The 26,842-nt window shown below is 42.2% G+C and overlaps 1 protein-coding gene across 6 annotated transcripts in view; it reads left to right on the top strand.

Annotated features, from left to right (window-relative positions):
- CNOT1 (CCR4-NOT transcription complex subunit 1) overlaps positions 1-26,842 on the top strand; it is a 121,535-nt gene that overhangs the window by 19,435 nt on the left and 75,258 nt on the right. For all 6 annotated transcript variants that reach the window (XM_049786117.1, XM_049786114.1, XM_049786118.1 and 3 more), the window contains exons 2-10: positions 4,796-5,069; positions 17,214-17,321; positions 17,906-18,004; positions 18,509-18,577; positions 18,656-18,710; positions 19,345-19,548; positions 23,052-23,220; positions 26,129-26,255; positions 26,406-26,516. In XM_049786117.1, coding sequence (XP_049642074.1) covers positions 4,968-5,069; positions 17,214-17,321; positions 17,906-18,004; positions 18,509-18,577; positions 18,656-18,710; positions 19,345-19,548; positions 23,052-23,220; positions 26,129-26,255; positions 26,406-26,516 — 1,044 coding nt within the window. In that variant the 5' untranslated portion in view covers positions 4,796-4,967. The remainder of the gene's footprint in view (positions 1-4,795; positions 5,070-17,213; positions 17,322-17,905; positions 18,005-18,508; positions 18,578-18,655; positions 18,711-19,344; positions 19,549-23,051; positions 23,221-26,128; positions 26,256-26,405; positions 26,517-26,842) is intronic.

Here is a 26,842-nt window from a genome sequence, read left to right as displayed (position 1 = left end):
TTGCAACTGGATAGTTAATTTAGTACGTTGGGCATGCCAAGTATGATCCTTTCTCATAGGTTTCTGCTCATTTCTATTTGCATATACAAATGTTTGTTTTACATTGTTTTATGTTTTGGACCACAGCTGGTGGTGCTCAGGCATATTCCGTGTGTGTGTGTGTGTGTGTGTGTGTGTGTGTGTGTGTGTGTGTGTGTGTGTGTTTTGGACCACAGCTGGTGGTGCTCAGGCATAGTGTGTGTGTGTGTGTGTGTGTGTGTGTGTGTGTGTGTGTGTGTTTTGGTTTTTGGGTCACACCCAGCAGCGATTATTCCTGGCTCTAAGCTCAGAAATCACTCCTGGCAGGCTCAGGGGACATTGAACCACCTTCCTTCTGCATGCAAGGCAAACGCACTACCTCCATGCTATCTCTCCGGCCCCAATATTCTTAGTTTTGTGCTCAGGAATCACTCCTGGCAGGCTTGTGTGACCAGATAGGGTTCGAACCCGGGTTGGCCCTGTGTAATGCACTAAGTTCTCTACTCACTGTACTGTTTCTCAGACCCCTTCAAATACTATTTATAATTTATCTAAAATTGGAGCCAAAGAGATAATTTAGTGACTTGAATGAATGCTGCTAAGCATGCAGGTGGCCATCCCTGACTGCATGGTCACCTAAATCTTATTTTGAATGACCCCTGAGCATATAAACTGGAAAAGCCCTTGGGTACTACTTGGTATGGCTCAGTCTTCCCTACAAAGTCTAGTTGTTAACAAAATAATGCTGTTATCAATAAAACTAAAGACTCAACAAATTCAAGTTTATATCCTACTCTGTACTAAGTACAAGGTGCTATTTTCAGTGGAAACATTTTTTTGTATTCTGTTAGTCTGACACCCAGGCTCTTATGTTTTTAAGTTATTTTTTATTTAACAAAAATTTAAACATGTAAAATCAAAGTGAATTAAGTCAAAATCATATAGATGATAATGTTTTTATTTGTTTGTTTTTGGGTCACACCCAGCAGCGCTCAGTGGTTGGTTATTCCTGGCTCTGTGCTCAGAAATTGCTCCTGGCAAATTTGGCGAACCAAAAATAATTTTTTCTTGTTAGGTGTATTATCCCCTTTGTCAGCCTCATCAATTCATCCAAATTCGAGCCAACGACTGGATTTCTTTATTGGCACATGAGACTTATTTGTCTTTTCTTACGTTTACAGTTATACATATTTTTCTTTTTTTCTTTTTTGGTTTTTGGGTTACACCCAGCAGTGCTCTGGTGTTACTGCTGGCTCTATGTTCAGGAATCACTCCTGGCAGGCTCGGGGGACCATATGAGATGGGATGCCGGGATTTGAACCACCGTCTTTTTGCATGCAAGGCAAACACACTACCTCCATGCTCTCTCTTTGTCCCTAAATATTTCTTTTGCATATAAATATTTCTTTTTTTGGTTTTTGGATCAAACCTGGTGGTGCTCAGGGGGTTGCTCCTGGCTCTGCCCTCAGAAGTCGCTCCTGGCAGGCACGGGGATGGGGTAGGGAAGGGAACCATATGGGATGCTGGGATTCGAACCAATATCTGTTGTCTGTTCAAATCTGCTGCATGCAAGGCAAACACCCTAGCCCTGTCTGTGCTCACTCTACGGCCTCTATCCTATATAAATATTAATTAGAACACTTAAAGCAGCTAACCATGACCTTTTCATTTTTAGCACTTATTTTTGCTTCATATCTTCAAATAAACTTTGATTTGTATGGCTGTTAGTAATCTGGTGAGTTAGTTACTCACCTCTATCCAGATATTTAAGTCTTTTTGTATCTTTGGTTTCTTTTTGCACTGCCTGGAATTAAACCTAGACTACCAGTTGTAAGACATGCATTTTGCTATCTATGAGCCTTACCCCACACCTCTCCTTTATGTGGCTTCTATTATAATTCAATTTTATATAAACTAAAAAGGTCTTATGCTTTGAATATAAACAATTTTTTTACATGTTGCTTGTTATAATTGGTAGACCATGAGCTTTTCCAGTATATTTATGCCTTAAAACTCTTATGAGGGGCCGGGCGGTGGCGCTAAAGGTAAGGTGCCTGCCTTGCCTGCGCTAGCCTTGGATGGACCGCGGTTCGATCCCCCGGTGTCCCATATGGTCCCCCAAGCCAGGAGCAACTTCTGAGCGCATAGCCAGGAGTAACCCCTGAGCGTTACCGGGTGTGGCCCAAAAACAAAAAACAAAAACAAAAAAAAAACTCTTATGAACCTCTTTAAAAATTCTACTTCGGTTGGGCTGGAGTCATAGTACTGCAGATAGGGCATTTGCCTTGCACATGGCCAACCTGGGTCTATTCTCAGCACCCTGTGTGGTCTCTGAGCCTGCTATCAATTAGGAAGGCCTCATAAATCAAAGACAATATAAATTCTAGCTTTGTTTTAATGTACCTTTTCTTTTTAGTAGATTTTAAATTTTTGGACCTTACCCAGTGGTGCTCAGGGATCATTCCCAGCAGTACTGGTAGAGCCATGTGCTGGGCATTGAATCTGGCCTTTGCTGTGCAAAGCAATGTACTTAGGCAGCTTTTGGGATAGCTCACACTGGCCCCTTTTTTTGGGGGGGGGGCGAGGGGTAACATCTGGTGGTACACAGGTAACTCTTGGCTCTGCATTCAGAAATTGCTCCTGGCAGGCCAGGGGACCATATAGGATGCCAGGGATTGAGCTAGTCAGATCCAGGTCAGCCACATGCAAGGCAAGCCCTAGCCACTGTGCTATCTGGCTCCTTTCTTTTTTCTTTTTCTTTTTTTCTTTTTTAGCTTTTTGGCCCACCCCCTCACCCCCAGTGATGCTTGAGTTACTCCTGGCTATGTGCTCAGAAATCGCTCCTGGCTTGGGGGACCATATGGGATGCCAGGAGATAAAACCGCAGTTCGTCCTAGGTTAGCACGTGCAAGGCAAACCTACTGTTTGCGCCACCGCTCCGGCCCCTATTCTTTTTGTAGTTATAGTTACCAGTGCAAAATTAACCTATAAAAGTAGCTTCAACAGAATATGTCAAATCATAAATTTTTGCAAAGTAAAAATTATAAAAAGCACTCCTGTCAGCACTAAAGTAAAAATTTTTCAGTGCATGGGGCCGGAGAGATAGCATGGAGGTAGGGCATTTGTCTTACATGCAGAAGGATGGTGGTTCGAATCCTGGCATCCCATATGGTCCCCCCTTGCCTGCTAGGAGCGATTTCTGAGCATAGAGCCAGGAGTAGCCCCTGAGCGCTGCTGGGTATAGACCCCCCCCCAAAAAAAAAAAAAAACACATGAAGTTTCCAGTGCAAAAAAACCACATTGTTTTCTGTTCATTTATATGATATGTTCCATGGATTTTTTTTTGTTTTGTCTTTGGATCATACTGGTGGCGGCGCTCGGGTTACTCCTGGCTCTGCTCAGAAATCACACCTGGCAGGCATGGAGGGACCATATGGGATGCCTGGATTTGAACCACGAACTGTCCTGGAATGGCTGCATGCAAGGCAAACGCCCTTCCGCTGTGTTATCTCTTCGGCCCTATGTTCCATGTTTTATTCACAGGCTTTGTATCATTTCACCTCCCCTATCATTTCTATTCTTTTTCTGTTGTTGGTAATGCTAGGCACTTGACAGTACACATATTTGGTGATTGTCTGCCAGGGGCCATATGTTTGAAGAACCTGTTCTGGGATTGAACTCTATAACTCACTCAGTCAAAATAGGTGCTATACTGTACAAACATCAAGTGGGGAGTAGCCCCCTTGATCTATTCTTGTAGCACTTGGGTATAATATAAAGAAAAAGAGATTGGGGCTGGAGAGATAGCATGGACGTAAGGCATTTGCCTTGCATGCAGGTCGGTGGTTGGAATCCCGGCATTCTATATGGTCTCCTGAGCCTGCTAGGAGTGATTTCTGAGCATAGAGCCAGGAATAACTCCTGCGCACTGCCGGGTGTGTGAACTTTTTCCTTTTGAATTATCTTAGTAAATAGCTTTGATGAGGAATGAATGTGAATTCTAGAGTTCTACCTAACTTGATAATGCCTGCCATTCAAATTCCTAAATACCTACACACCCTATGATCCAATTTTTCTGATTTTAAATAGTATTTAGGATTGCAGAGATACTGCAGGAGTTAAAGCACTTGCCTTCACAGATATCCCAATTTGATCCCCAATACTACATGATTTCCAGAAGCATAGCTGGATGTGGCTTTAATGCTATCTCCGTCTTATTAGTACTTCCAGGAGCAAAATGGGGTTTTGTAAATGATTTGTAAATAAAATCTTTGTTATTTTAGGTACTATGATTAAAGATAAAGGTTATTTGATTCCCTTTTTCTCTTAACAAAAAATGATATTTAAGGGTCCGGAGAGATAGCACAGGGTGTTTGCTTTGCAAGCAGCAAGTCCAGGACCAAAGGTGGTTGGTTCAAATCCCGGTATCCCATATGGTCCCCTGTGCCTGCCAGGAGCTATTTCTGTGCAGACAGCCAGGAGTAACCCCTGAGCACCGCTGGGTGTGGCCCAAAAACAAGGGCCCGGAGAGATAGCACAGCGGCGGGCGTTTGCCTTGCAAGCAGCTGATCCAGGACCAAAGGTGGTTGGTTCAAATCCCGGTGTCCCATATGGTCCCCGGTGCCTGCCAGGAGCTATTCCTAAGCAGACAGCCAGGAGTAACCCCTGAGCACCGCCGGGTGTGGCCCAAAAACCAAAAACCAAAAAAAAAAAAAAAAAAAAAAAAAAAACAAAAACAAAAAGGGATATTTAAAATATAAATTTTGTTTATTTACAGGTGCCATGCTTAAGAACAAAATAAGACCCTCTGTAAAGAAGAAGTGAAGATATTGTACAGATACCAGCTATAGACACTATAAAGAAAGCATTAACCTGCCTCTGAGGTGACTAAAGGGGAATAATGGTGATTTTGCGCCGGGCTCGGCCGCCTGCTTCCGCCCCAACCAGCAATGAATCTTGACTCGCTCTCGCTGGCCTTGTCTCAAATCAGCTACCTGGTGGACAATTTAACCAAGAAAAACTACCGAGCCAGCCAGCAGGAAATACAGCATGTAAGTAAACTAGTAACAGGCAAGTGCCATTAAGTGAATACATGTACAGTCGAGTTCGCAGTTTTTGTGGGAATATGTATGAAAATAACCTTTGCCCCTATTTCAAGTGTTTAATTTATTGTATGTGATTAAAAGAGATTTTATTTTGTATTTAAAATATTTTTTTAGGATTTTATATTTATATATTTTCAGATCTATTTGTTTGTTTTTGTTTTTTTGGACCACACCTGGCGGTGCTCTGGTTACTCATGGCTCTGCTCAGGAATCACTCCTGGCTGGCTCGAAATCATATAGGATGCTGGTGATTGAATCCGGTCTGTCCCAGGTTGGTTGTGTGCAAGGCAAATACCTACTGCTGTGCTGTTGTTCCCACCTCAGATATATCTATCTATTTATTTATTTATTTATTTATTTATTTATTTATTTATTTATTTATTTATTTATTTATTTATTTATTTTTGGTTTTTGGGCCACACCCGGTAACGCTCAGGGGTTACTCCTGGCTATGTGCTCAGAAGTTGCTCCTGGCTTGGGGGACCATATGGGACACCGGGGGATCGAACCGCGGTCCGTCCAAGGCTAGCGCAGGCAAGGCAGGCACCTTACCTTTAGCGCCACCGCCCGGCCCCTATATTTATTTTTTTTAATTTTTATTTTGGTTTATCGGCCACACCTGGTGATAACCAGGGCTATGCACTCAGAAATCGCTCCTGACTTGGGGGACCATATGGGATGCCAGGGGATCGTCCTAGGCTAACGCGGGCAAGTCGGATGCCTTAACACTTGGGCCACTGTTCTGGCCAAGATGCATATATATTTTATTCATTTGTTCGTTGTTCGTTCGTTCGTTCATTCATTCATTTGGTTTTTTAGCCACACTCGGTGACGAGCAGGGGTTACTCCTGGCGCTCAGAAATCACTCCTGGCTTGGGGGGCCATATGGAACGCTGGGGGATTGAACCGTGGCCATTCCTGGGTCAGCTGCGTGCAAGGCAAATGCCCTACCACTGCACCATTGCTCTGGCCCCTGTATTCTATTACTAAAACACAGTGCTGTAAACAAACACTAATTAAGAAAAAATCTTAGGGGCTGGAGTTACAGCACAGCCAAAGGGTGTTTGTCTTACATTTGTCCAATTCAGGTTTTATCCTCAGAATACCACATGTTCCTCTGAGTCTGCCAGGAGTAATTCCAGAGTGCAGAGCAAAGATTTACTACTGTGCACAGGTGTATGTTGCACAAAAACCAAAACCGAAACAAAACACTTAATGAAATTAGCAACTTAGTGATTTGTTTTAATCTTAATATTTATGTTTTGTTTGTGTTACGGTATAGAGGGAACATAACGGTACATGCTATGTGTGTAGTGAACCTCAGTTTGTTTCTGTTATGCCATGTGGTCCCCTGTACACTTCCCAGCACTGCCAGGTGTAACCTAGGTAATCCCTGGCACAAGTATCTGAGTAGTATCACACTTTCAGACTTTCAGATTGAATTGCAGGCCCAGTTATCTGCAAATTCAAAAAGCAGCTGAGAATCATATTAAAAGATATTTCAGTGGTTGGAGTGAATATCCAGGGGTTAGGTTCTTGACTTGCACATGGCTAATGCTGTTTCAGACCCAGGCACAGCAAGCACAAGGACTTCTGATCACCTCCAGGTGTTATCCCAGACCACTGTGGCTTAAATCTCACAATAAAAAAAAAATCAAAACATCCAATGTTGGGAGTCTGGAATGATAGCTTAGCAGGTAGGATGTTTGCCTTGCACATGGTCAATATGTATATGATTCCTGCATCACTTATGGTCCTCTGAATCTGCCAGGAGTAATTTCTGAGTACAGAGCCAGGTGTAACCCCTGAGTGTCACTGTATGTGGCCCAAAATTTAATTTAAATTCATCACATTGTCATTTATTTTATTTTATTATTATTTTTTTGGTTTTGGGGTCATACCTGGCAGTGCTCAGGGCTTATTCCTGGCTCTACACTAAGAAATCGCTCCTGGCAGGCTCGGGGGACCATATGGGATTCTGGGATTTGAACCACTGTCCTGCATGCAAGGCAAATGGCCTACCTCCATGCTGTCTCTCTGGCCCCCTCACATCATTTAATGTGACAAATCACATTAAATTTATGATTTGAATCATAAATCATCAATTTATGATTGTTGGAATTAAGTCAGAAATCCCCCTTATGATTGAACCAGTAACCCAGTGTATGGATATTTATTTTGTATTTATTTATAGTTAATTAGTTGATGAATAGCCACTCTGAAATAATTGGCTTTCAACATTCAATTATAAGTTTTGGGTTAGATACGCTAAATTTTTTTGTTTATATATTAAAATAATCGAATTGATATGAAGTATCTGAAGTACTTTTACTATCTTTCAAATCACATTTTCATGTGTGTGAATAGTATTATAAGAGTTCCCGTTCCATTTCACCCTCACAGATACTTGTTCTTATAAATATTTTTCCTTTTAGTCATTCTAGTGTTCTATCTCTTGTAGTTCTGACTTAGGCTACTAATCAGAATATTTTTCGGCCACACCCAGCAGCACTCGGGTTATTCCTGGCAGCCTTGTGGGACAAATGAACCTGGGTTGGCTGCATACAAGGCAAATGTACTCCCAGCTGTGCTAAATGATTAGAATCTTTTCTTGTGCTCATATGTAGATAGTTGAATGTCTTTCAGAGTCTGCATCAAAAGTAATTTTTTTTGAGCCGGTGCAGTGGCACAGCTGTTATGGTCCTGACCCAGGACGGACTGCAGTTCTATCCCCTGGTGTTCCAAAACCAAAAAAAAAAAAAAAAAAAAAAAAAAAGTTATTTTTCTCAAGTGTAGATTTGATACTTGTATAGTGTTTTTTTTTTTTTTTTTTTTTTTTTTTGTCTTTGAGCCACACCCGGCGGTGCTCAGGGGTTACTCCTGGCTGTCTGCTCAGAAATAGCTCCTGGCAGGCACGGGGGACATATGGGACACCAGGATTTGAACCAACCACCTTTGGTCCTGGATCGGCTGCTTGCAAGGCAAACACTGCTGTGCTATCTCTCCGGGCCCATTGTATAGTGTTTTATTCAATTTTTGCAAAACTGAAATAAAACACCACATTTTAGTGATTATTCTACATATGTATTTACTGGTATATATATTGCCAGAGATTGTATCCAGGTCAGCCGGATGCAAAAAAAAGACCCATTGTGCTATCTCTGGCTCCTGTGACTTAATTTTTAGTTTACTTAACTATAATATATATGTATATATATTATTTCTTCCATTTTACTTTCACCTACATCTAGCAATGTACCCAGTGATGGGATCATATAGAACTTAGTGTGAAATTAATGTGTTCTAGCCCATTTGAGCCACCTCCCTAGCTATACTTTTTTGTTGTTGTTGTTTTTTGGGTCACACTCAGCAGCACTCATCGTTACTCCTGGCTCTGCGCTCAGAAATAACTCCCGGCAAACTCGGGAGGCAATATGGGATGCTGGGATTCGAACCACCTTCCATCCTGTATCAGCTGCTTGCAAGGCAAACGCCCTACCACTGTGCTATCTCTCTGGCCCTCTTGGCTATACCAGTTATAATTCTAGAGATCATTCCTTATAGAAAAAAGGAAAATATTATCCATCCTTTTTTTTTTTTTTTTTTTTTTTTGTGGCTTTTTGAGCCATACCCATTTGATGCTCAGGGGTTACTCCTGGCTAAGGGCTCAAAAATTGCCCCTGGCTTGGGGGGACCATATGGGACGCTGTGGAATCGAACCGCTTGGTTTAGCACTTGCAAGGCAGATACCTTACCTCTAGCGCCACCTCGCTGGCCCCTTACCCATCCTTTTTTATAGTTGTATTTTCGTCAATATCTTGAGTTAAAAATTTTTTTAGGATTGGAGCGATGGTATAGCAGGCAGGGAATTTCTGTTCATGATGATGATGATGATGATGATGATGATGATGATGATGATGATTATTGTTGTTATTTTGTTTTGCTTTTTGGCCACACCTGTTGATGACCAGGGATTACTCCTGGCTATGCGCTCAGCAATTGCTCCTAGCTTGGGGGACCATATGGGACACCGGGGGATTGAACTGCGGTCTGTCCTAGGCTAGCGCATGCAAGGCAGATGCCTACCGCTTGTGCCACCACTCCAGACATGAAAATTATTCTTTTTTTTTTTTTTTTTTGGTTTTTGGGTCACACCCGGCAGTGCTCAGGGGTTATTCCTGGCTCCATGCTCAGAAATTGCTCCTGGCAGGCACAGGGGACCATATGGGATGCTGGGATTCGAACCGATGACCTTCTGCATGAAAGGCAAATGCCTTACCTCCATGCTATCTCTCCAGCCCCGAAAATTATTCTTTATATAAAAGCTGCTGCTGTGTATGTACGTACACATGTGTATGCACGCACACACCCCATTCTCAGTAACCCCACGTTCAGGAGTCATTCCTTTTGTGCTCCAGGGACCATGCTATACCAAAAGTAGATCTGGGGTTTCCTGAATAGGAAGCATGCTCTTCTCGATTGAAATCTGTTTCTTTTTCTTTTTTTTTTTTTAAATGGCTTTTGGGTCACACCCAGTAGTGCTCAGGGGTTATTCCTGGCTCCAGGCTCAGAAATTGCTCCTAGCAGGCACGGGGATATGGGACGCCGGGATTCAAACCGATGACCTCCTGCATGAAAGGCAAACGCCTTACCTCCATGCTATCTCTCTGGCCCCTGTTTCTTTTTTGTTTTGTTTTGTTTTGTTTTTGTTTTTGTTTTTGTTTTTTTGGTCACACCCGGCAGCGCTCAGGGGTTACTCCTGGCTCTATGCTCAGAAATCACCCCTGGCAGGCACACGGGACCATATGGGATGCCAGGATTTGAACCACTGACCTTCTGTGCGAAGGCTTACTTACATCCATGCCTTACTTACATCCATGCTTTCTCTTGGGCCCGTTTCTCTTTTTTTTTTTTTTTTTTTTTTTGGTTTTTGGGCCACACCCTGTGACGCTCAGGGGTTACTCCTGGCTATGCGCTCAGAAGTTGCTCCTGGCTTCTTGGGGGACCATATGGGACGCCGGGGGATCGAACCGCGGTCCGTCCTAGGCTAGCGCAGGCAAGGCAGGCACCTTACCTCCAGCGCCACCGCCCGGCCCCCCGTTTCTCTTTTTTGAGGAGTTGTTTCCAACATGTTTGAGGTCATTTCAGGTTGCACTTAGGGATTCATATAGATTCAGGGGTTGAACCTGGGCCTACTATATGCACTAACTACTTTATATCATATACATATACTATATACATATATATACTATATGCACTGCTATATACCCATTGAGTTTCTTTCCTTAGCTATTCAGGGTTTTTGGGCCACATCTGGAAGTACTCAGGTTACTCCTGGCTCTGCATTCAGAAATTGCTCCTAGCAAGCTTGAGGGACTATATGGAATGTCGGGGTTAGAACCCGAGTTCGTCCCAGGTTGGCTGTGTGCAAGGCAAATGCCCTTCTGCTGGGCTATCACTCTGGCCCTTGCTTAGCTATTTATGTTTAAAATAAAAATTCTGGGGCCGGAGAGATAGTGTGGAGGTAAGGCATTTGCCTTGCATGCAGAAGGTCTGTGGGTTTGAATCCCGGCATTCGTATGGTCCCCTGAGCCTGCCGGGAGCGATTTCTGAGTGTAGAGCCAGGAGTAAGCCCTGAGCGCTGCCGGGTATGACCCCAAAAGCAAAATAAAATAAAATAAAAATTCTGGGTCTGGAGCAGTGGTACAAGTGGCAGGGCGTTTACCTTGCACATGCTAACCTAACATGGACTGCGGTTTGATCCCCTGGTGTCCCCTATTGTCCTCCAAGCCAGGAGCTATTTCTGAGTGCATAGCCAGGAGTTACCCCTGTCACTGGGTGTGGCCCAAAACCCCCCCAAATTCTTTTTTTTTAAATCTTATTTTATTTCATTAAAGAAAATTATTTTTTGCCCTTAGAAGTAATCTTTTGATCTTTATTCCTTTTTCTGTTTTGTTTTTACCCATCTTTTTGTTCCAATCTTTTTTTGTTTGTTTGATTTTTGTTGTTGTTTTTGGGTCACACTGGCAGCGCTCAGGGGCTACTCCTGACTCTACGCTCAGAAATCGCCCCTGGCAGGCTCCGAGGACCATATGGGATGCCGGGATTTGAACCACTGTCCTGCATGCAAGGCAAATGCCTTACCTCCATGCTATCTCTGGCCCCCAATCTTTTTTTGGGGGAGGGGTCACACCCAGCATCGCTCAGGGGTTACTCCTGGCTCTACGCTCAGAAATTGCTCCTGACAGGCTCGAGGGACCTTATGGGATGCCAGGATTCGAATCAGTATACCTCTGCATGCTAGGCAAACATCCTACCTTCATGCTATCTCTCCAGCCCCTTTAATTGTATTTTTGTTTTCCTAGGGTATATCCCTAAGAGTGGTATAGCTAGATCATACGGGAGCTCAATTTTCAGTTTTTTTGAGGAGTTTCATTATTGTTTTTTATAAAGGCTGGACTAGAAGGCATTCCCACCAGCAATGAATGAGTTTCTTTCTCTCCACATCCCCGCCAGCACTGATTGTTCTTGTTCTTTGTGATGTGTGCCAGTCTCTGTGGTGTGAGATGGTACATCAGTTGTTTTGATTTGCATCTCCCTGATGATTAGTGATGTGGAGCATTTTTTCAAGTCTTTTGGCCATTTGTATTTTTTCTTCTTTATTTTTTGTATTTCTTCTTTGAGGAAGAAGAGCCTGTTCATTTCTTGTCCCCATTTATTGATGGGGTTAGATCAGGGGTCCTCAAACTTTTTAAACAGGGGGCCAGTTCACTGTCCTTCAGACTGTTGGAGGGATCAGATTATAGTAAAAACAAAAATTATGAACAAACTTCTATGCACTAGATATTGGCCCCTTACTGATGGGTATTGGGTGAATAGTTTCTCCCATTCTGTGGGTGGCTTTTGTATCCTAGTATGTATTTCCTTTGAGGTGCAGAAGCTTCTCAGCTTAATATAGTCCCATCTGTTTATCTCTGCTTCCACTTGCTTGTGGGGAGTGCTGTTTCCACTTTTTATTTTTGTAAAGCCAAGTAGTTTATTTTTCTCAAACTTTATTTAAACCATGGTTTACAAAGTTGTTTATAAAACAGTTGTTTCCGCCATTAAATGTCTCAACACAAATCCCACCACAAGTGTGACCTTTCTTCCCGCCATTGCTTCCCATTTCCCACACCCCAAGCCTGTACATTTAACAGGCACAAATACTTTCCTTTTTTTTTTTTTTTTTGGTCTTTGGGTCACACCTGGCAGCGCTCAGGGGTTACTCCTGGCTCTACGTTCAGATATCGCTCCTGGCAGGCTCGGGGGACCAAATGGGATGCTGGGATTCGAACCACCATCCTTCTGCATGAAAGGAAAACGTCCTGCCTCCATGCTATCTCTCCAGCCCCACAAATACTTTCTTGAGAAATAATTTCTCAGTGGGTTCTATGCTACATTCTCATCTGATTTGCTTGTGTTTGTACTGGGCTATGATTATTGTGGAATTGAGGTGTCTAGGTTCTATAGAAGTGGTATGATTCTTTTATTTATTTAATTTTGCATTTTTTTCGTGGGGTGGGCACATCTGACAGTGCTCATGGATTACTCCTGGCAGGGTCAGGATATGGCACATCAGGAATTGAATCTGGGTCAGCTGCATGCAAGGCAAACACCCTAGTCACTGTACTATCACTTTGGCCCCAGAATTGGAATTATTGATCTTTTTTTGGGTCACACCTGGCACCGCTCAGGGGTTACTCCTGGCTCTATGCTCAGAAATCGCTCTTGGCAGGTTCGGGACCATATGGGATGCTGGGATTCCAACCAATGACGTGCATGCAAGGCAAATGCCTTACCTCCATGCTATCTCTCCGGCCCCAAATCCTTTTTTTTTAAATTAATGATATCTTTTTAAGCACCATGGTTACAAACATGTTCATAATCAGGTTTCAGCCATAAAATGTACACCTCCCTTCACCAGTAAACTTTTCTACCACCATTGTCCCCTCATTTCCTACCTCTCCACCTCCCTCTTCAAGAAGGCGTTGTATTTCTCTGTTGTCAGAGTAGCTGTTAGTGTAGTTATTTCTCTAACTGCACTTACCACTCTTTGTGTAAACTTGTTAGGAATGATTTGATTCTTTTTTTTTTTTCTTCTTCAGGCTTTTGGTTCACACCCGGCAGTGCTCAGGAATGCCGGGATTCGAACCACCAGCCTTCTGCATGCAGGGCAAATGTCCTACCTCCATGCTATCTCTCCAGCCCCGAATGATTGATTCTTGATTTACTTTGCTCCCAAGAAGTCCTTGAGTTTTCAACCCAAGTATCATGATATATAGGGGCTGGAGAGATAGTACAGCGGTAGGTCGTTTGCCTTGCAAGCAGCTGATCTGGAACAGACCGGGTTTGATTCCTGGAATCCCATATGGTCCCCCTGCCAGGTGCAATTTCTGAGTGCAGAGCCAGGAGTAATCCCAGAGCGTGGCTGGGTTTGGCCCAAAATGTCACCCTCCAAAATAATTATGGCACCTGTGAATTTCATTAGCTTGGCTTCATCTCCTGACATTAGTCTTTGGAGGTTATGGGATATGTGACTGCTGGGGCTTCAAGAAGTTTGAACAAAGTAGTTTTTTGTTTTTGTTTTTTTTTTGGGGTGAGGAAAGCATGACACACCTTTGCACCCAGCAGTTACTCCTGATGGTGTTCAGGGGTGAGAAAAGCAGAGGAAAAACAGAAATATGTGTGGACGGAGCCAGAAAGATAGCATGGAGGTAAGGCATTTGCCTTGCATCCAGAAGGATGGTAGTTTGAATCCTGGCATCCCATATGGTCCCCTGAGCCTGCCAGGAGCGATTTCTGAGCCTGGAACCAGGAGTAACCCCTGAGCTCTGCTGGGTGTGACCCAAAAACCAAACAACAACAAAAAGAATATGGACTTTTTGGTTTGCTTTTGAGGAAGCAACATCCCGGTGTGTTCAGGGCTTCCTCCTGGTTCTGTACTTAGAGACCACTCCTGGCAGGGCTGGGGGGGACCACCTGAAGTGATGGATAAAATTGGGTCAGATGCATGCAAAGTATGCTTTATTATCTGCTTTACTATCTCTACAGCACCAACAGAAATACAGACTTAAGAGGGAGCACAAGATTAGGAGAAAAAGGCAAACATTTTTAGTTACTATTATTTTTGTTTTGGGTCAACCCCGCCCTATTCAGGGTTTTTGCCAGGGATCATTCCTGGAGGGCTTATGGGAGACCTCTATATGGTGTCAGTGATTGAACCTGGGTTGGCTGCATGTGAGGCCATTGTTATACCCACTTTATTGCTATTCTGTGTCCCCCCCCCCCTTTATTTTTAATTGAGCCATATGCTGCTGTAGTCCTGTAAAGAGGAAATGGACATAAATGGTTGGAAGGAGCCTTGTTTGAACTTAGGACTCTAGTCAATGCTTGGTATGCCCTATACCAGTATACTTTTTGAGCCCGAGTGCCCAACTGCCGCACAATGCCGGGTCCTCCCAATGGCCAGTCTGTCTCTGTTGCCAGGTGAGCTGCAAAGCCGCGTTCTTCATATCTAAATTGCGGACCTTCCTGCGCCAGCTGCAAGGCCTTCACGTGCCACCCCTGGCCATAGGCCCTATACTCTTTAAAATTTTATTTTCTTTATTTGTTTTGCTTTGGGGCCACAACTGGTGATGCTCCAGTTACTACTGGCTCTGTGCTCAGAAGTTACTTCTGGTGGTGCTTGAGGGAACATATATATGATGCTGGGGATTGAACCAGTCAGATGCATGAAAGACAAATGTCCTATTCATTGTACTGTCATTTCAGTCCTGACCCATAAAAGGAGAGTATTTAGTACTTTGCCCATTGGTACTTTGCCTGAAAAATGCCAAATGGGAGGTATGAATTTATAACATTCTCTGTTGAATCAGTGATTGGTGAGCATAATGGTTGTCAAGGAGCAAACTCAGGTCTGCTGTGTGCAAGGCAAGTGTTCTTCCCACTGTATTTTTTTTTCTTTTTTTTTTTGGTTTTTGGGCCACACCCGGTAACGCTCAGGGGTTACTCCTGGCTTGGGGGACCATATGGGACACCGGGGGATCGAACCGCGGTCCATCCAAGGCTAGCGCAGGCAAGGCAGGCACCTTACCTTTAGCACCACCGCCCAGCCCATCCCACTGTATTTTTTGGCTACATGGAATTTTTAGAATAGGAACAGTAAGATCAAACCATATGTCACTATCTGGAGCTTTCCAGGTAGAAATATAAGTACAAATACTTTTTTTTTTAGTATAAATACTTTTTATTTTATTTTATTTTTTGTGTGTATGGGGCACATCCAGCGACACTCAGGAGTTACTGCACTCAGAAATCGCTCCTGGCAGGAATTGGGGACCGTATGGGATGCCAGGAATCAACTTGGGTTGTTCTGGGTTGACAGTGTGCAAGGCAAATGCCCTACTTCTGTGCTGTCGCTCCGGCCCCATAGTATGTACAAATATATAGATCAAAGTGAGGACCAGAAAGAGAGATCAAAGAACAGCATCTAAGAAGAATACATTCAAGCCCCCCACCCCCCCTTTTTGTTTTTTGGGCCACACCCATTTGATGCTCAGGGGTTACTCCTGGCTAAGTGCTCAGAAATTGTCCCTGTCTTGGAGGGACCATATGGGACACCTGGGGATTGAACTGTGATCCTTCCTTGGCTAGCACTTACAAGGCAGCGCTACCTCTAGCACCATCTTGCCGGCTCCCCCCCCCCTTTTTTTTTTATTTATTTTTGCTCTATGGTCAACTAGTCCATGCTGGAGGGAGTGAAGCTATAAGGCAGGGAGTTGAAAACCATTTGGTGCTTGGAATTGAACATAGGCCTGGGTTTGTAAACATGCCTTTGAGTTATATCTCCCCGACCCCCAGATTACTTTTTTTAAAATTTTTATTGTGGTCAAAGTGAATTTCAAATCTTTCATAGTAAATTTAAAGCACATAATGATAGTGAATGAGGGACATTCTCATCACCAGTGTTGTCCTCCTTTCACCCCTGTTGTCAGCATGCATCCCACATCTCCCTCCTTAACCCCTGTAATGCTAGTGCAACTCCCCCCCCCCCCCACACCCGTACAGCTTGTTGTAGATTGGGTATCGATTCTTTTGTCATTGACTTTGGATTTGGTATTCAAGTCTGATCATTTTTTATTTCCACTAAATGAACATACGACTGTCTGGTCTTTGGTACCATCCATTTTTCCACCTCCAATTATGAGGCTGATCAAGGTGATTGCAGCAATGTGGCTCTATTGGAGATATAAGAAAGGATATGGGAGGAGTCTGCCAGATCACTTATTTTAAGGATCTTGGCAAAAGTAATGCATAGACATGGTTCTGGAGAAACCCATGTTTTCTTGAGCATCTCTCTCACTTTCCCTCCATTTCTGAGCAAAAATATTTTTTATTTTACTTTTTTAAATCTCCATGAGATAGAGTTAAAAAGTTATTGATAATGAAATTTTAGTCATACAATGTTCTACCACCTTTCCCTTCACCAGTGTTCATTCTCCATCACCAATTTTCCCAGTTACCTTCCTGTTACCTTACACCCATTTCTTTACATAAGTCTTTACATAAGTACATTTCTTTAAATAAGTTTTTTTTTTTTTTTTTACTTCAAACAAAAAAAAAACATTGCTTAGAAAACTTAGGCTCTTTTTAGTCCAGTTTGCTAGAAAATGTGTGCAATTACAACAGACATTTTGGTTTTGTTTGGGCCAACACCCACTAGTGCTTAGGGATTACTCCTGACTCTTCTTTTAGGAAGTGTTTTTGGCAGTGTTTGGGGGACCAGTTGGGGTGCCAGGGATAAAACTCAAGTTGATCACATGCATGGCAAAGTGCCTTTGCTCTATCACCTCTCTGGCCCAGAAACATTTTATTACTATGTCATATGGTGCTTTTGGTATAGAAATTATTAAGAACATTTTATAACATTTTAGTAGCTGTTACTTCTTTTGACTATTTCAAAGTGACTGATTAACTTAACTTGAGATTTCTCCATATTACTTTTATTCTGTTCAATGGGAATCACAAATATACATTTTTGGGTCTTTTTAGATTGTGAATCGGCACGGTCCTGAGGCAGACAGGCATTTATTACGCTGCCTATTTTCGCATGTGGATTTCAGTGGCGATGGTAAAAGCAGTGGCAAAGATTTTCATCAGGTATTTGGGGGTATACAGAGGGATTTATGTTTGTTTTTCTGCTTTGTGTTGTTAGGGATGGAAGCCAAAATTCTCAGTATTCTGCCACGGGGGAAGAATACAGTATGGTGTAAACAAATGCTTACAGAGCTTGTTTACTTAAGTCTTAATTATTCAATAAATTGCATTTGGGGCATAGAATATGTAGAGATGACATAAAATGACAGTTTAGCTAAATGATTAAGAGGTATTGAAAATTGTTTCTTTTTTTGGATTCTTTTATGCTTTTTTACCCATTCAGTTCAGTTTTTGAGAGCACATCAGAGAAATGCTGAGGAAAAACTACACCTTTTGTCAAAGATTGATTCTTAGTCTGCAAATAATTTGTTTCGTTATTCTTTATAGTTCTTTTGTCAGTGAATGATATTTTCAAGAGCTTTTGATATTTGTTGATGAGACTTGTTTACATGGAGTTTAAAAAGCAGATTTTGAAACTTAGGAAATGTATATAATATTGGGTTGCATTTTAATATTTCAGTACTTTTATTTTCAGAATAAGATGATTGCTAGAGCTAATGAAGATCTGTTTTGTTTTTTTTTTAAAGACTCAGTTTCTGATTCAGGAGTGTGCAACATTGATTACAAAGCCAAATTTTATCTCAACGCTGTCCTATGCCATTGATAATCCTTTGCACTATCAGAAGGTTGGTATAGCTTTTAGTTTTTATATTTTTATAAATATGGTTTCAGGGACAGGAGTGATAGCACAGTGGGTAGGGCATTTGCCTTGTACACATCAACCTGGGTTCCTTGCATCCCACATGGTCCCCCGAGCCTGCCAGGAGTGATTTCTGAGCGCAGAGCCAGTAATAACCCCTGAGAGCCATTGCTTGTGGACCCCTCCCAAAATAAATCTTCAAAAAGGGCTTAAATTTGATTTCATATTGCTTTGTCTTTTAAAATTACTAATAGTTTGAATCATTTGTAGTTAAGAAAGACATAGCAGGTAGTTTGTCAAATAGAATATAAGTCCATATCAAATCAGTCTCAAGTTAGTTTTAGGACATGGTGTACTTATTTTAAATAGCACCGCAGAGTTATTCCATTCTTGTCTAGCACCATAATTCAATAAGATTGTGCTTTTTAATGAAACAACAACATAAAAACTTGAATGTTCTTAATTTAAAGCAAAATTGGATTTTTTTCAGAGTTTAAAGCCTGCACCCCACTTGTTTGCCCAGCTGAGTAAAGTTCTCAAGTTAAGCAAAGTACAAGAGGTAGGTGATTTAAAATATATATAGCTAAAATTAGAATCAATGTGGCACTTTGTTCACTCAGATTGTTTTTTATTATAGGTGATATTTGGCCTTGCCCTCTTGAATTCTTCCAGCTCAGATCTCAGAGGTTTTGGTAAGTTTTTTCTAAAGATCTAATAGCAAAATGAGATAAACAACAACTCACAGACTTTGAAATCATGAGACTACCTTGTTTAGATTTAGAATTTTCAAATAATTTAAGATTATGTATCGTTGATATGGTAAAAAAACAAACTTTTCTTTCATCACCATATTTTATTTATTTATTTATTTTTGGGCCACACCCGTTTGATGCTCACAGGTTACTCCTGGCTAAGCATTCAGAAATTGCCCCTGGCTTGGGGGGCCGGGAGATCGAACCACGGTCCTTCCTTGGCTAGCACTTGCAAGGCAGACACCTTACCTCTAGCTCCACCTCACCAGCCCCTGTCACCATATTTTAATATACATACAGTTCAGAGGCTTCACATGTGTTTACATTATTTTGTAAAAGATGCCTAGAACTTTATCCTACAAAACTGAAACATATACCCTTTGAAAAGCTCTCCATTTCTCCTCCCTATTGCCCCTGGCATTGTTCTCTTGTTTTATTACCCATGACTGTTAGAGCTATGAATTTAGAGAGTGAACGGTGAATTAATGAGAATGAGGAACATCTATTTTATGGTGTTGTTTTGCCTACTATAATGTAAAAATAACGGTTTCGTTGTTCTTTGCTCAATTTTTAGCTGCTCAGTTTATCAAACAGAAGCTTCCAGATCTTCTGCGTTCTTACATTGACGCAGACGTCAGTGGAAATCAAGAAGGTGGCTTCCAAGATATAGCAATAGAGGTCCTACACCTTCTCCTCTCCCATCTTCTCTTTGGGCAGAAGGGAGCCTTTGGAGTTGGACAGGAACAGATAGACGCTTTCCTAAAGACACTGCGCAGAGGTAAAAATATTTGTGGCCTGTAGAGGACCATCTTTTTTCTCTTTGTGCTGCCCTATCTCATCCATTTGTTACTGTTACTGTAGCAATTATCAGGGATTAAATCCTTTACTTGTGGTGCTTGTAGCACCTAGTTGCAGTTCTTTTTTTTCTTTCTTTCTTTCTTTTTTTTTTTTTGTTTTTTGTTTTTGGGCCACACCCAGCAGTGCTCAGGGGTCACTCCTGGCTGTCTGCTCAGAAATAGCTCCTGGCAGGCACGGGGGACCATATGGGACACTTCGAACCAACTACCTTTGGTCCTGGATCGGCTGCTTGCAAGGCAAACGCCGCTGTGCTATCTCTTCCGGGCCCCTAGTTGCAGTCCTTAATGGACACCACACACTCACCTCACACATACCCCAGAGAGATACTGACACTACTTCCCCACCGCATCTCTTCCCTAAACACTCCTCTATTGTAGTCCTACATGCAGTCAACTGGAATTGATTTTTGACAGAGTCTCTAGAACGTAACCAGCACAGAGCTGGGAGTAAGTCTGCATTTCTAGGTATGATCCAGAAACCAGATCAAAGCAAATAAAAAGCCATGTGTGCACACATGTGCTACCCCCCTCCATTTGAGACTACAAAGGAATTCACTGATTCTCTAATTCTCTTAGTCTATTTTAAAATTTAAAATTTCCCCTTTTTGGTTTTTTGTTTTTGTTTTTGGGTCACACCTGGTAGTGCTCAGGGGTTACTCCTGGCAGACATGGAGGACCATATGGGATGCCGGGATTCGAACCAGTCCTTCTGCATGCAAGGCAAACACCCTACCTCCATGCTATCTCTTCAGCCCCCTTTCCCCTTCTATTTTAAAATTTCTTTTGTTATTTTGGCATACCTAGAAGTGCTCAGGGCTTACTCCTGGCTCTGTATTTGGGGCTTAATCCTGGCACCGATCTGGGGATCATATGGGATGCCTGTGTTGAACCTAGGTTTGTGCAAGGAAAACATCCTATTTGCTGTACTATCTCAGGGGGCAGAGGGGCTCCCCCCACCCCTTCGGATTTTGTTTTCTGGGTCACACCCAGCAATGCTCAGAAGTTGATCTTCGCAGGCTTGGGGGACCATATGGGATGCCGGGATTTGAACCACTGTCTGTCCTGGGTCGGATGTGTGGTGCAAGGAAAACACCCTACAGCTGTGCTATCTCTCTGGCCCCTGAGGGGCATTTTTTAAATGTCTGTCACATGTTTATAATACTGTTAATATTTATAGCTGATTTTATTTTGAGGGGGCTTCCCTGCATGCTTAGGGGATTACTTCTGGCTCTGCAATCAGATTATTTCTGGCACTACTTTGGGAACTATATGGGATACCAAGAATCAAACCCGGGTGAGCTATATACATGCCAGGCAAATGCTCTACCCACTGTACTATATCTCTGGCCTCACATTTGTGGTTTTGATATGTTTAATTATTGAACTTTCACCATCACTAAGTACCTAAGACCGTTCACTACTGCCCTTCTTTCTTCCCCCATCCCTCTGCCTCTGGAAAATATTTAATAATTTAAAATAACCAAGGAGATGCTCTCTATTGTCCTAATCATTATTTCATATGGCTCCTGTGAAATAATAATATATGAAAATCATAAAAGCCCACTAATAAAAACTATAAAAGACACACCAGTATTGTATATAAAACAGTACATCTCTCTTCACCCTTTTTGTTTTTTGGCCATCCCCAGAGGTGGCTCAGTGGTTACTCCTGGCTCTGTACTCAGAAATTACTCCTGGCATGTACAGGGGCCACATGGGATGCTGGGGATTGAAGCCAGGTCTGCTGCGTGCATGGCAAACATCTTACCCCGCTGTACAATCGCTCTGGTTCCCAAACTGTACATTTCTTTCTTTTTTATTAAACTGTACATTTTTTCCCGGCCACACCCGTTTGATGCTCAGGGGTTACTTCTGGCTAAGTGCTCAGAAATTGCCCCTGGCTTGGAGGGACCATATGGGACACCAGGGGATCGAACCGCGGTCCTTCCTTGGCTAGCGCTTGCAAGGCAGATACCTTACGTCTAGCGCCACCTCACTGGCCCCTAAACTGTACTTTTTTTTTTTTCTTTTGTTTTTTGGGTCACACCCGGCAGCATTCAGGGGCTACTCCTGGCTCTATGCTCAGAAATTGCTCCTGGCAAGCTCGGGGGATGATATGGGATGCTGGGATTCGAACCACCGTCCTTCTGCATGTAAGGCAAACACCCCACCTCCATGCTATCTCTCCAGCTCCTAAACTGTACATTTTTATGCTTTCTCTTTTTCACATAGAGGCAAAGATTCAACGCTTTGGTGAAATGATCTTTTTTAGTTTAATAATTTAGTTTTTATAATATTTTTACCACCTTGACAAACTTAAGATAATTACTGATATTTTTGTTAGTTGTTTTTTTGTCCTACGAAAAGTTCTGAAATATTTTTGTTAGGAACCAGAGATATAGTATTTACCTTGCATGTGATTGGCCAGTGTTTGACCTCTGCCTGGCATCCCTTTTGTATCCCCAGCCCACCAGGGTAATTTGAGCCAGGAAATTCCTGAGCACTTTCAGGTGTGTGGCTCAAAAACCAAAAACTGAAATAAAAAAATATTTTTTTTAGTTAGTGCATGTAAAACATCAATATGATTTTTTTTTTACTTTCTTGATGATGAAAGCTTTAAGTAGCTTAATAGTAAAATGCATTAGTTATCTTTTTTAGGGAAGGACTTTTGGCCATGCTCAGGAGATCATACGATGTGCTAGGGATTGAACCCTGGTTGACTGTATAAAGCAAACAAAACATTTTATCAACTCTTACCACTGTTGCTCCTGTATTAACTTTCTTATTATAACTTTTCTGCTTATCATGAAAATTAGACTTTGATATTCAAGTTGGCCTTCCTTAGATGAGAACTGTCAAAATACAGCATTTAGGTTATAAATGGGTCAATCCCTCCTGGAATCCTCACATTAAAAAATAGATTTGGTTTCTGTCGATGGCACAAAGGGCTGGAGCAGCAGTTTTTCATGGGAACCTGTGTTTGAAGCAAGTAGTTCTCTACACCACAAGTAGGTGTGGCTTTCAAACAAAATGATCTAAGACTTCAAGCAAATTTTGTAGGGTACAGATACTCAAAATTTAGAATTGCTGTCTATCTAGGGTGGAAAAATGCATAATTTGGTTTCTTTGAATCTGACCTTAATGGTTACATGTTTAGAAAAGCCTTTTACGAGGAGGACATACTTTTTTTTTTTGGTTTTTGGTTTTTGGGTCACACCCGGCGGTGCTCAGGGGTTACTCCTGGCTGTGTGCTCAGAAATAGCTCCTGGCAGGCATGGGGTACCATATGGGACACCGGGATTCGAACCAACCACCTTCGGTCCTGGATCGGCTGCTTGCAAGGCAAACACCGCTGTGCTATCTCTCCGGGCCCAAGAGGAGGATATGTTTTTTAATGTAATCTTTTTTTTTTTTCTTTCTTTAGATTTTCCTCAGGAACGCTGTCCCGTGGTGCTTGCACCACTTTTATATCCTGAAAAACGGGACATTCTAATGGACAGGATCCTGCCTGATTCTGGAGGGGTAGCAAAAACCATGATGGAGAGTTCCTTGGCTGATTTTATGCAAGAAGTAGGATATGGCTTTTGTGCAAGGTTGGTAGTTTGATTAAACCTCTTTGGTTTTTAAAATTGCATAACATTTTGATATTGGTTCTGTAATTTGTGCTAATTAAACCACATTTATGTGTGAACCACTCATGGCACTAATGTGTTATATGTTGTCATTGTCAGTTATTTGCCTTTAAGTTTAAATTTTCATGTGCTCATCTTATTGATAGTATAACTATTTTGGTAGATAAATTTCTCTCTTTATTTCTCAAATTTAGGAACAAGAGTTTTTGATTTTATTGCCAGTTCAGGCATTTTTAGTTTTGGGGGAACAGGAAGAGGAAAGCATTGAAGCAAGTAATGATTGATTGTATAATTTTTCATTCTGTGTCTAATTTTTTTTGTCAGCCAGTTCCTTAATTTTTGAACCTACATTTTCTTGCAGGTTCATCTTATGCCATATTTCTTGATTCTTTTTTTTTTTTTTGTTTTTGTTTTTGGGCCACACCCTGTGAGGCTCAGGGGTTACTCCTGGCTCTGCGCTCAGAAGTTGCTCCTGGCTTCTTGGGGGACCATATGGGACGCCGGGGGATCGAACTGCGGTCCGTCCTAGGTTAGCGCAGGCAAGGCAGGCACCTTACCTCCAGCGCCACCGCCCGGCCCCCTTATGCCATATTTCTTTTCTGCCTTTTATATATCTGTTTCTTGCGTAATTTTCTCATTTGCCATGGTGCACAAAAGGACATTGTTTCATTCTGTTCACTTAAGACTACAGTGGATAGATTATTTATAGTTTTTTAAGAATGAGTTATTTAGGGTATTTCAGTACTTTTAAGAAAACAAATCTAATTACTTATGATCAAAATAGTGTGTTCATTTTTGTGTCTTATTTGTACCTGTCATAAAACTTTACTTTGCTTTAACATCAAGATACCACGTTAGGGACCGGAGAGATAGCATGGAGGTAGGCGTTAGCCTTTCATGCAGAAGGATGGAGGTTTGATTCCCGGCATCCATATGGTCCCCCAAGCCTGCCAGGAGCAGTTTCTGAGCGTAGAGCCACCTCTGAGCGCTGCCGGATGTGACCCAAAAACCAAAAAAAAAAAAAAAAAAAAAGAATACCATGTGAAAAGGGTTGAATTTTTTTCAAGTCTTTGTACACATCACAATAATCAAACAGTTTGATTAATTATCAGTAATAATAGATTAAAGAATTTGGGAGGATAATTTTATGGCTGTATATGGTATCACTATATTTTTGAATTGTGTATGTGACTTTGGGGAGAATGTCATGTGTGTATAATGTGATGTCTCTTCAGGTCATACTGTCGTGGGTGGGTGGGATGTTTGTGTCTCTTGGGTTTGTACTGCCGTGTGCATGTGTGTGTGTGCATGTATGGGTGGTGTCTCTTTAGGTCATAGATTTTGTGTGTGTGTGTGTGTGTGGGGTGTCTCTTCAAATCGTACTATACTGTATTCATCAGTGCCTGGGAACCATGCAATGCTGGGGATGAACCCAAGTCACCAGCTTGTAAAATTCACCCCTTGAGGTTGGTCTGTCGGTCTGTCTTCTATCTCCTTCCCTTTCCTTTTCCTTTTCCTTTTCCTTTCCCTTCCCTTTCCCCTTCCCCTTTCCCTTCCCTTCCTTTCCCTTTCCCTTTCCCCTTCCCTCTTTCCTTTTCTCTTTCTTCTCCTTCCCTACCCCTTCCCATCCCCTCCCCTTCCCTTTCCCTTTCCCTTTCCCTTTCCCTTTCCTCTTTCCCCTCTCTCTTCCCTGTCTCTCCCTTTCTTTCCTCTCTCCCTCGCCCCCCCCCCCCTCCTTTTTTTTCTTGTGTTTGGTTTTTGGGTCACACCGGCAGTACTCAGGGGTTACTCCTGGCTCTACACTTAGAAATCTCTTCTGGCAGGCTCAGGGAACATATGGGAAGCTGGGATTTGAACCACAGCCAATTTTGGTTCGGCTGCATGCAAGTCAAATGCCCTCCCGCTTGCTCTCTCTGGCCCCATTGAGGTATTATCTTTCTGGCCCAGGTTTCATTTATGTTAAAATTCTTTCCCCCTATTTTTGGGGGTGGGTTTCAAGGAATAAAACATAACTTTAATGTTTTTAATTTAAATGTGTTTCATACAACTACATACTTGTGTACAAGGCATGTGCTGTACCATTATGTAAGAAGAGTTTTACATTTTGCTTTGGGCCACACCCAGCCATTCTCTGTGCTTACTCCTGGCTCTGTTCTTCAGGATCATTCCTGGTAGGGCTCTGGGATCATGTTGCGGACTGACTGGGTGTCACACTTAGGTTGACCTTGTGCAAGGCAAGTTTTTGGGTAGTTTATATTTTTACTTTTGTTTTTGGGCCATACCAGGCAGTGCTTAAGAGTTATTAGGGCTCTGCTCAGAAATTATTCCTGGCACCCATATTGGAAGGCTGAGATTGAACACAAGTCTGCCACATTCAAGGCAAATGCGCCTTACCTGCTGTGCTATTGCTCAGGCCCCTGAGGTTAAAAAAAAGATTTTTTTTTTTTGTGGTTTTTGGGTCACACCTGGCAGTGCTCAGGGGTTATTCCTGGCTCCAGGCTCAGAAATTGCTCCTGGCAGGCATGGAGGACCATATGGGACACCGGGATTTGAACTGATGACCTTCTGCATGAAAGGCAAACGCCTTACCTCCATGCTATCTCTCCGGCCCCAAGATTTTTTTTTTTTAAATGTAAACCTATATCATAAAGAAAGAAGTGAAGCTAATTATTCTGTCTATACTACCAAGGGTCTAGGAAGCTCACTCAAGGTTTCATTTTATGCTGCCATACCTTAATTAAATTTTGTCACTGAGTGGGTGAGAATATTCATCACTCCCTTCTCCTTTCTGAACCCAAGAGCCTCATATAAGAGTACTGTATGTACATAGCCCTATAGCAGTTTACTGAAGTTAAAATTTATTTTTCAGTATTGAAGAATGTCGCAATATAATCATGCAGTTTGGCGTTCGGGAGATCACAGCTGCCCAGGTTGCAAGAGTTTTGGGAATGATGGCTCGGACTCATTCAGGACTTACAGATGGCATTCCACTACAGGTAAATTAAAAGTTGAGTGTTTTTCAGTGTGAATTGGTGTCTTGTGCGATTTGGGGTGTGTGTGTTTAAATTATATTAGTATTGATCCATCAATTAGATTTGAATGTATAAAATACTTGGTTTTGTTTAATTCTGGTTGTATGTTTACAGAGTATCTCAGCTCCTGGCAGTGGGATCTGGAGTGATGGTAAAGATAAAAGTGATGGTGCACAGGCACACACATGGAATGTGGAAGTTTTGATTGATGTTCTCAAAGAACTGGTGAGTACATATAATGTATTTTTTCAAGATGTTTTAATATATAATGCATATTTTATAGCATATGTCTGTGTAGTTTGGGGCTACTCCTGGGAGTGCTGGGGGGGGATTCCTGGCCTTCATTTCTGTTGTCTTTGGTTATTATTCTTGTGTTTTTTTTTGTTTTGTTTTGTTTTGTTTTGTTTTTTTTTCCTATTTTCAGTGGGGGCATACCCAGCAGTGCTCAGGAGTCACTCCTGGCTCTGCATCAGAAATTACTCCTGGTGGGCCTGGAGAGATAGCACAGTGGCGTTTGCCTTGCAAGCAGCCGATCCAGGACCAAAGGTGGT

This window comes from Suncus etruscus, chromosome 14, assembly GCF_024139225.1.
Source record: "Suncus etruscus isolate mSunEtr1 chromosome 14, mSunEtr1.pri.cur, whole genome shotgun sequence".
Lineage (NCBI taxonomy): Eukaryota > Metazoa > Chordata > Mammalia > Eulipotyphla > Soricidae > Suncus > Suncus etruscus.
This window is presented reverse-complemented; position numbering and strand designations above follow the sequence as displayed.